The sequence below is a fragment of the Lactuca virosa genome, chromosome 5 (assembly GCF_052849685.1).
Source record: "Lactuca virosa cultivar CGN04683 chromosome 5, Lactuca_virosa_CGN04683_v6, whole genome shotgun sequence".
In the NCBI taxonomy this organism is placed as follows: Eukaryota; Viridiplantae; Streptophyta; class Magnoliopsida; order Asterales; family Asteraceae; genus Lactuca; species Lactuca virosa.
Genome location: NC_136430.1, coordinates 215,520,606 through 215,531,594, shown reverse-complemented (window position 1 = coordinate 215,531,594; position 10,989 = coordinate 215,520,606). Strand labels below are relative to the sequence as shown.

At 38.3% G+C, this 10,989-nt stretch overlaps 1 protein-coding gene and 1 non-coding gene across 2 annotated transcripts; one reads left to right on the top strand and one right to left on the bottom strand.

The window, feature by feature from the left end:
- Positions 1 to 3,516: 3,516 nt before the first annotated feature.
- Positions 3,517 to 4,065, bottom strand: LOC145112351 (uncharacterized). Its single transcript, XM_079048523.1, has one exon. The coding sequence runs from the start codon at positions 4,063 to 4,065 to the stop codon at positions 3,517 to 3,519; it is 549 nt and encodes a 182-aa protein (XP_078904649.1).
- Positions 4,066 to 5,122: 1,057 nt separating this feature from the next.
- Positions 5,123 to 5,229, top strand: LOC145117847 (small nucleolar RNA R71). Its single transcript, XR_013712841.1, has one exon. It is a non-coding gene; the product is annotated as a small nucleolar RNA R71 (small nucleolar RNA).
- Positions 5,230 to 10,989: the final 5,760 nt, after the last annotated feature.

Here is a 10,989-nt window from a genome sequence, read left to right as displayed (position 1 = left end):
TGGTTCGTCACACAAGCTCACACATTAACTTACCTATTCTCTATTAACCCTAGTTTCACGTTCGCTATTCCTAGGCATATAACAATGTTTTTACATAAATCATATGAGATTAGCAATTAAGAGATGGTCATACAACTTAATATATTGGTTAATTAACAGAAGAATAGTTATAATTAACACATAAGGTTCTTTAACAAGCTTATCAAAACATAATCACCAAATTAAAGTAATCCAACCATAAAATCATACCATAATCATAAAGTCATCTATCCTAAACAGAAGATAATAGTTTTAGCTCATGATTACAGTAAAACTAAGATAAAAAAACGAAGTCAGGTAGCTCAAACATAGTTCAACTTAAAGAAAAAGTAAGAATGGACTTGAAATTGCCTTGATTCTACTCAAAATTGGATCTAGGGTTGATTCTCTGACTTCCAGCGCCTTAACAAGTCTTCTAATCGCAGCTTTCCTCCAAGGGTTTCTTCTCTCCTCTCCAAAAATCCCGTATCGATCTGAAAAACCCTTTTTATAGATTAGAGGCGACTCGTCAAGTCCAGGGACTGACTCGTCGAGTCTCTCATTAAATCCCCGTGTACGGCAAGGCAAGGACTCTTCTGCTTCGAGAATGTTCGTGGGAACTCGTCGAGTCAAGGGTCAACTCGCCGAGTCCTTCTTGGTTTTTGGCTCTTTTCTTCTTTCTTTGATTCCCAAGCTCCCGATACCTTCTCATGCTTCCTTTTGCTTCCGAGCACTTCTTTTGAACTGAAAATATAATTTAAATGTAATTAAGCATATTTTGTTCCATAATTGCAATAAATTATCCAAAAAGTATTAATATTCTATACAAAATATATGACTAAATATGCACATATCAAATTACCCCACACTTGACTTTTGCTTGCCCCCAAGCAAAACTGAATTTTAAACATACTAACATCACATAAAACAATCCTAATCAAACCCAGCCATTTTGCCAAGACCTCAATGCATGCATTTGTGTCTAAAATTTTTCCTAAAGAACCCCCCCATACTCTAAATACTCACAATCCTCATAAACACTTGCCCACTTCTTTCGAACAACGCTCATTTTATGCATCCCTCCGAATCAATCGTCAGAAAACTTTTTTTAACCTCAAGGTATTTTTGTAAAGCTACCCAAGCATACATAATCTAGAGAATTACAACTTTTAGATACCACAAATGGAGCTCTTGAATTCTTCACTTTCTTTGATATTTGATCTTCAATTTGTACTTTGAATTCATCACCTTTTTGTGTGATTTTTGGTATCTTCAACTTTTGAATTTCTTCAGAATTTTTGATCTTTGATCTTTAAACTTGATAGCTCCAAAAATTCTAACAACTTTTTGGTAATTTCTCTCTTTTTTTTCTTTTCATGTATATCTCACTTTTTTTCACTCAAAACATACATGCTTAAGCAGGAGTGCTTAACTTCAACCCTTATTGGTTAAGATACAAGCCTTCCTGGATAGATTTCTGGTACACGATGCTAAACATATTGCGACCCTCAAACTAAGCGAGGTTGTGTTTTTGTTCCATGATTTCACTAGAATAAGGGAGGCTACAAATGCATTATAACATATATTGGCTCAACTAAACATTTGGGTCCTCATAGAATCATAAAACATAATACTAGAATGAATCCTAATTGCTTTTACCATAATTTTCTAAATTAATCCTAACAATTTTAATGCAATTTTTTTTAAAATTAAGCCCAAATTAAGATTCTAATTTACCAACCCCCTACCTCACACTTAATTCATGCAATGTACCCATTGCATGTTATGCATGATAAAGAAAAACACAAAAGCAAAGAGGGAATTGGAACAAACTCCCCTGGTATAGTAGTGGCGAGGTTGATATTTCTTCTTTTGAGCTCCATCTTCAGCTGACTTTGGCATGGGAACAGCTCATCCATGCCTTGGGAGTCATATCTCGTATGGTTCATAGCTCTAAAAAAATGCAGGAAAGACTCTCGGAAATCATCAGGAATTTATCTTTATAAGTGCAGCTAATTATCGTGTGAAATAATCATCAAATCATAAGCTTGAGAGGTAAAATACGTATCAACTCGTCGAGTGCGGTATGTGACTCACCGAGTTATAGTGCGAAAAGGCAGAATCCGTGAAATTATACTGAGACTCGTCGAGTCAGTAAGTGCACTCGGCGAGTCCATCATTGGGTGGAAAATTTTATATTCTGCTCCAAAGTTGATTCTGATGTGTTTGGAAACTGATCACTTGAGACTCTCCCATTTTTTTCCTTTCAGTATTTAGACAATTTCCAACTCTTTTCTTGATCGGACTCTAAACTCGGACTCCATTCTCTCTCGCCTAGACTCAACACTTATATCACTCTCGAGACCCTTTGCATGCAAACCCTTTATCCAAATTCTGAAAAGACTAAAACAAACATGTAATAAAAAGGAAAAACACACCAAACATAAATCCTAAACTACTTGTCCAAACAAAAACAAAAATAAAATGAGAAAAGAAAAAAAAAGCAAACTCTCGTAACGGGTTGCCTCCCGTCAAGCGCTTCTTTTTGAGGAGTCTTTACCTGGACTCCTTCCCGCTCTATGTTGCTGCGGTTTCCTTCATCGGGATGCCAAGCTTAATCCTTTGTGGTTTGTATTTTGTTTTGTAAGCATGTATTTTTCTCTTATATGCCCTTCTCAATTCTTTTTTCCTTCTTCTTTTAGCATTGTCTTCAGATTCACACCTTGTCCTTTTTCCACACTTCTTCTTCTTTACCCCGTTCTTTGGATCCATATTTTGTACTTCTTCTTTGTCTATCTTGATTGCCCTTTCAGTTGTCACTTCATCATCACTCGATATCAAAGATTCTTCCTCACTTCCGTCACATACTAAAGAATCCGGTGGTTTAAAAGCGAACACTTCATAATTAGTAGCCACTCGGGCTCGAGGTTTGGTCCTTTTGGTTGTGGTTGACATAGCTTTCCGATCAAGCATGTGTGACTCATTAAAAGAGTGATGTGAATCACTATTCGAGACCTTAATAGTCTTTTCATCTTCCAATCTTTCCTTGATGTCATGTTGAATTTCTCCATCCTTTTGCACAATTGTGTCAAGATAAGCCAAATGGGCATTTCCAAAGTCACTTACATCATTAACAACTTCAATTTCCTCAAGTAACTTCTCAGGCAAAACATGTACATCAAGTCTGGATAGGGTACTCGTAGTTTGCAGGACAAAATCCACCATTGGTCTTGACTTTTCGTTTGGACTCGTCGAGTCAGTAGATGCTACTCGGCGAGTCGATGCGTTCTCAATACTTCTATGGACTTCCTAGTAATCTGCTTCCTCTAACATATTTTCTATCTCCCTCAAATCTCCTTCAGCATCAAAATTGTCTTCCAAGGCTAATATGAATTGATTTGGATTACTTTCTTGCAAAAGTGCAATTTCTATTTCTAATAATTCGTCATCCAAATCCATTGAGGAAGTCTTATCTTTTCTTATCTCTTCATGCTTTTTCTATTGCTCTGCTTTAAAAATTACCGAATCATCCCCCACTCTTAGTGTTAATGTAGATTCGCGCACATCGACTATAGCACCTGCGGTATTCAAGAACGGTCTCCCAAGAATGATTGGGACTTTAAGGTCTTCCTCCATGTCCAACACTACGAAATCAGTAGGGAAAACAAGTTTATCAACCTTGATGAGAAGATCTTCGCATATTCCAATTGGATGTTTTATCGTTTTATCGGCTTGATGGATCTTCATATGGATAGGCTTTGGGCCCGGCAAGTTTAACTTCTTGAAGAAAGAATATGGCATGAGATTTACACTTGCCCCCGAATCAGTCAACGCTCGAGTGGTAATTATATTTCCAAATTGACAAGATATGGTAATGCTACCCAGATCGCCCATCTTCTCTGGTAACTCATTCAATACTAATTCAGCGACTTCAACCATATCTTTTCTAGCTGTAAAGAGACCCTTAAGCAAGCATGCATATTTAGGCGTTTGAAGTATCGTTTCAACAAATGGAATGTTCACTTGGAGGGCCCTTACATGCTCCATAAATTTTTTATACCCTTGGATGTGCTCATCAGGTATGGCTCGACTCGGAAATGGCAAGGGAGGTCGGTAAGGGTTCAAAAGACATCTGGTTTTATCAACAGGTCGTGGACTCGTCGAGTCCTTGCATGGGACTCGGCGAGTCGAGTCGGGTTCTGCCAACTTCGATTTTTCTGCCTCTTATGCTTGCACCTTTTTAGCATCCTTCTGGATAGGGGTCAAAGGAACGAAAATTTTCTCAGAATCAGTTGTTATAGCATTTATATGCGCCATTCTTGGATTCTTTTCGGTATTGCTTGGAAGTTCACCCGGTGCTCTATGATTGATTTGTTGTGCAAGCTGACCTAGCTGCTTCTCAATGTTATGAATGGAAGCTTGCTGATTCCTAAGCATAGCTTGTTGATCTATCATCATAGTTTGATGCTCTCTAATCATGCCTTGTTGCTCCCTTAACATATTTCGTTGTTCTTTCATTGCAACATCAGTATCATTATGTCTTTTCTCAGATGTGGCTACAAATCTTGTGAACATATCTTCCAAATCAGATTTCTTCTCTAGCATCGGTTCCTCTTTTTGATAAAAGCCCCTTTCTTTTTGCTTATATTTTTCCTCATTTGTCTTTTTGTACTCATCATACGGGAGCCATTCCTTCTTGGGTTTTCGCCAATTGTCATCGTACCTATCACCACTTGAATAGCACACTTGTGCTTTCCTGTTCCCGTTCTCATCCAAATCACAGTCTCTAGTAAGGTGGGGCCCATTACAATTCTCACATCCCACCTGGATAGCGTGGATGGATTGGTCCATCTTAGTCATTCTTCGATCCAAACTCTCTAGTTTAGCCATCATTGCTGCCATGCTATCATTAACTGAGTTCACCGCCCCTCGAGTTAAGTCATTTCTTGGGTTATGATATTCTCTAGAGTGCTTAGAGAATTCTTCAATTAGTTCTTTGATTACCGGGGGTGGCTTCTTTGTGAAAGGTCCTTGTAAATCAAGGAGTTGCCTTGTGGTCACATTCACCCCATCATAGAAAATGGAGACTTCTTGTTGGCTATTAAGATCATGATGTGGGCAATTCCGTAGTAAACCTTTGTATCTCTCCCACGCCTCGTATAAGGATTCTCCAGCTTGTTGCTCAAAGTTTGCTATGGCTTTCTTCAACTTGGCTATCTTTGAGGGAGGGCAAAATTGATCAAAGAATACTTCCTTCATCTTGGCCCAAGTGGTGATGGATCCTGGGGGGAGTGATTTGAGCCAATCTTTCGCAGCTCCCTTGAATGTAACTGGTAGCATACGAAGCAGAACGGTATCGCGACCCACATTTGGGACATTGAAGTAGTCGACAATGTCGTTGACCTCGTCTAAGTGCTTGTATGCGTCCTCGTGATCTTTCCCGTAGAATGGGATCTCCTTAAGTTGAGAAAGTATGTGGCCTTTGAGTTCAAAGGTGGCAGTCGCGGGAATTGCGGGTTGCACAAGTCCCGGGCCGGTATCGTCACATATCCTTTTCTTCCATTCTCCCATGGGAACTTCATCAATGTTAGCCATGGTGTTGTCAAGTTCTCCTTCTAGATCGCTTCCTTCTTCGTATTAGGAATTGTACTCGTACTCAAATTCGGTTTCTTTGTGGAATGTATCGTCTCCAAGATTTCCAAGGTTGCTTCCTTCGCTCTTTTGGCTGCTAGACTCACCTGCTTTCTTGTTCTTTTTCTTCCCAAAGACTGATTTGAGGTCCTTTAACGGTGATTTCTTTGGCGGGTTAGTGTCTTCAAGTACTTTGTCCTTGTTTTTCCTAAGAGCGGATTCCGGGTCTTCAAATGGAGGAACCAAAGATGTGTTGGATCCTCGGGTCATGTAATACCTGCAACCAAAACAAGAAAAACGCGTAAAAAGAACAAAAATAAAATAAAAACGAAATTACTGTTTCAGCGACGGACTCGTCGAGTCTATTCGTAGGGACTCGGCGAGTTCATTACTTAAACAGAAAATTTTTAAACAGAAATTCCTAAAAGCTAGAAACTGAAAATTGATCCTAATACTGAATCTACTTAAAACAATAACTTTGTGCAAGAAAGGTCTCACACAAAGGATCGATAACACTAGTAATCAAATTAAATTTTAGAACCGTTCCCCGACAACGGCGCCAAAAACTTAATGTGTGTAAAACCAACTAGTTTTAATCATACTTTTTAAATATAACTTTAACACACAAAAGGTAGTGTACTTGTCAATTGGTGGTATAATTAATCAAGTAGGGTATCGAACACAGGGAACGGCAAATTAAACTAACTACTAGAATTATCTAAAAAACAAATAATAAAAGGAAGGGTTTTCTCTAGTTTTGCAAGACTAGAAACTTAAACAATTAACTAAAACTTAAACTACCAACTAAGCAAGCAAAGATCAACTAAATTCAATAATAAAGAAGACTTCTGTTTAGGTTTGAATCCTTTATTCCTATGGTTGATTTTATGGCAAGTGCAATGGATTAACTTTTCATTGGCTACCGATTAGTGTGATTAGGTTCACGTTCGCTATTTCTAATCCTTAGAAAACAAATCAATTCAAACAGTGGCCAATTGGTTAAATTAACAGGTTTTCTAGTTTATTGATTCGGGTTAAGTAAGACTTGTAGTGGTTAATTAAATTGGTCGTTCAATTAACCTCTTGTTGATGGTTCGTCACACAAGCTCACACATTAACTTACCTATTCTCTATTAACCCTAGTTTCACGTTCACTATTCCTAGGCATATAACAATGTTTTCAAATAAATCATATGAGATGAGCAATTAAGAGATGGTCATACAAATTAATATACTGGTTAATTAACAGAAGAATAGTTATAATTAACACATAAGGTTCTTTAACAAGCTTATCAAAACATAATCACCAAATTAAAGTAATCCAACCATAAAATCATACCATAATCATAAAGTCATCTATCCTAAACAGAAGATAATAGTTTTAGCTCATGATTACAGTAAAACTAAGATCAAAAACGAAGTCAAGTAGCTCAAACATAGTTCAACTTAAAGAATAAGTAAGAATGGACTTGAAATTGACTTGATTCTTCTCAAAATTGGATCTAGGGTTGATTCTCTGACTTCCAGCGCCTTAGCAAGTCTTCTAATCGCAGCTTTCCTCCAAGGGTTTCTTCTCTCCTCTCCAAAAATCCCGTATCGATCTGAAAGACCCTTTTTATAGATTAGAGGCGACTCGTCAAGTCCAGGGACTGACTCGTCGAGTCTCTCATTAAATCCCCGTGTACGGCAAGGCAAGGACTCTTCTGCTTCGAGAATGTTCGTGGGAACTCGTCGAGTCAAGGGTCAACTCGCCGAGTCCTTCTTGGTTTTTGGCTCTTTTCTTCTTTCTTTGATTCCCAAGCCCCCGATACCTTCTCATGCTTCCTTTTGCTTCCGAGCACTTCTTTTGAACTGAAAATATAATTTAAACGTAATTAAGCATCTTTTGTTCCATAATTGAAATAAATTAGCCAAAAAGTATTAATATTCTATACAAAATATATGACTAAATATGCACATATCATACACTACTGACTCGTCGAGTCCACGACAATCTTCATCGGACTCGCCGAGTTGACCATCCAAATCACCGAGTCCCTTCAGTCCATATCCAAACAGATGCTTATTAATCCATCTTAAGGTTCCATATTGCAGATCCAGCTTCCCAAGGCATGTTTATCACGTAAAGTTGCAAACTTTACGTGCATGCAAGGCTCTACAGCCCTATAATGCCAAAACCAAGCTTGAAATGGAGTTTTACACTTAAGGAGGAGTTCACATGTAATGCCTGTGTTTCTAGGCTAGGCATTAATATTGATGTGATAGTCTAGGTTAACCTTTGTAACTCATTTTGAAGAAATGAAAAGGAATTATGTGAATATTATGTGAATTATGTGTTTTATGCTTAATTACTAGGATTGAATTAATTAAGAATAAAAATGAGCGTCGAAAATAAGTATTAGATAAAGCCTATATCTATTAAGAAAGTTGTAGTGGTCGTGACAACGATTACGGATATATAAAGAATACCGAAATCCGAGTTATAACGAAGAAGTTATGACGTGTCGAAGTTTCGCGACAAAACATGCACGGTGCCGAATGACGTAAAAAGTGAGTTTTTGATAAACTACTTTTTAGCCTTGGTGATCTAAACTAAATTCGTAGTGTTTGTTAAACCGAGAGTATGTATAAAAAGAACGCCCAAATCTGACTTCGTATGAGGAAGTTATGATTTTTCTAAGTTTCAGCTTAGCAGTAGACAGCTAAAAATTCGAATTTTAGATCGAGTGATTTTTAGCCGACACAACCTAAACAAGAATCGAAGGTCTCGTGAATAGTAGTATAACGGTAAAAAGACAGACAAAAACGGACGTCGTATGAAGAAGTTATGAATTTTTAACGGATTTCCTGTCCCGGTTTGTTAAAAATAATAATATAAAAATTAAATTCAAAATTAGCCGACGAAGTCTAAACGAAAGTTGTAGAGCGTAATTTTACCTACGCGTGCATATAAAGAACGTCAAAAACGGAGCTCGTATGCGAAAGTTATGAATTTTAGAAGATTTTGGCACAAAATTCGAGAAATTTCGCATGGATAAGCTTCACCCGGAAAAGCCACGTCACCTCGCATGAACAGTAGCCGCGTGTCGCTTCCGGATTTGACCGAAGTCTCAGCCCTCGCACATCCGACGCGTGTACACCCCCGTGTCCGATGCAGCTTAGTCACCCGGTGACGAGGCTCGTCCGAAGCCTGACGCGTGGCCTCGCATGCGAGACGTGTCCGAGCTTCGCTGCTGCCACCTGTCCGAGCCACGTGCCTTCGGCTCCTGCTGCCTCGTGCCCTCGCTGCTGACTCACTCCTCTCGGCCAACCTTCAGATCTCCCCTATAAATAGAAGACTGCGAGCCTTCTCGGGTAATTTTGAGAAATTGCCATTTTACACCCCTTTTTCAATATTTTCACTATTTCCACTTCCCCCAAAGCCCCGGGATTAATTCCAACGCCCGGAACACGCCCCGAAGTACCCGAAGATCCGGAAAATTTTATTTTTTCGATTTCGAAGCCCGACCCTCGCAGAGCCCGGTTTCTCAATAAAACTCTCGGTTTTATTAGAAACGATCGGTTTAGGAAACGAAGTGCTGCCCGATTATCATTAAATCATGTGAGTGTGTAGTTACTTTCACCTTACACATAGATATGAAGTATTTTATATAAAATACGTGTTGTGTGAATATATATTGTTTGTTTATTTGAGATGGATGTTGAAGGAATGATTTATACAAGTTTTTAAATAATTTAAACTGTATATGTATTTTTATCTAAAAAAAATGTTGGGTAAAACATGGGTAGATGAAATAGTGGGTGTGTGATAAAAGATGAGTTGGATAAATGAGATGATCAGTGATATAGATCATGAGTTGAGGGTGAGTGGTGAATCATGAGAGAATCACTTACCCAAACGTTGGCCCCCGTCATTCAGCAGAGTATGGATGACAACCATGGACTATTCTAGATGATCTGTGGAACATTAGCAGGCTCGCAACCTGTAAGTGTGTGAACTATATGTTCATTAGTTGTACTCTAAAAACCCATTGGCATGTATTGTAGGGGGGATTCCCATGAATAATATTGTCGATAAATAAGAGTTATGGACTTAGCACATGCTGTATAAACCCTGGCAGCTATGGACTTAGTGCCTGTTGTATAAACCCTGGCGACGATGTGACTTCGTGCCTATTCCTTAGGATGAATCCTTAGGAATGAGTGATAGTTGATTCTTAGGGTAAATCCTTAAGAAATAAATAAGATAATGGGGTTGGGGTAATTTGGTTGATTGATTGATGTTTAAGCATAATAAATTTATTTATTGTGGGTTGAAAACCCTATATGCTCACCAGGCTTCCAAGCCTGACCCACTCAACTTTTTATATTACAGGTAGTGGACCCCGAGCATAGTCGGTTGATGATGATGAGTGATTTTTGGATTATAGGCCAGTTGTTGTAAATAACTGTTGTAAGGCTTATAATGTCTTGTTTATGCTTTTGATCTGTATCGGAACATGACATCCCGAGGTTTTGATATGAAATGAAAATATATATTTCTTAAAGAAAGGTTTTGATAAATTTTTATCATGTTTTGTTTTGGGAACAAATTCCGCAACATCTTTTAAAAGGATTACTCTGATTTTATTTTAAAAAGCATAATATAAATCGGTCTTTTCTGGCCGAGAAATTAGGGGATGTCACAGTTGGTATCAGAGCATTAGTTTAAGCGAACTAAGAAATTGTAGGATTTCTAGACTTAAACTTAGAATGCTAAGTGATGATTGTGAGATGGGTGTCTACCATATTTTAGACACGAGCACTAGTATATATTAGGAAAGATGCCTAAAATGCTTCTATGTGTTAAATGCTATATGTTTGCCATATATGCCATTATTTGTTCGGATCTATGGTCTGTTGCCGACCGGATCTGGAAACCTTATGTGTGTAGGATTCTAAACGTATGACTACGATATTAGAACTAACATATAAACGTTTCGGAGTAATAACGAAGATTTAACGTCTATCGAAAATAAAGATCTAAATTCACCTACGATTGGTGTATAGATCGAAATGGCGAGTACTCAAAGTGGATTCGGAAACGATAATCCGCAGCCTGAGCCAATCACGATGGCTGGGGTGCAGGCAATGGTGCGTACGATGTTGGATCAACAGATGGAAGAGACAAAACATTTACTTCAACAAAGTAAGGATGAACTTACTGTGCCAGTACGTCAGGCATCTGTTCTTGAGGCAACTATCTGGGTTGCTAAGTCTATTGAAGAAATGATCAATGACAGGACCGCCAACAAGGTTGAAGTTGGCAAGAAGAGGAAATTTGAGGGGTCTTCAAGGCCC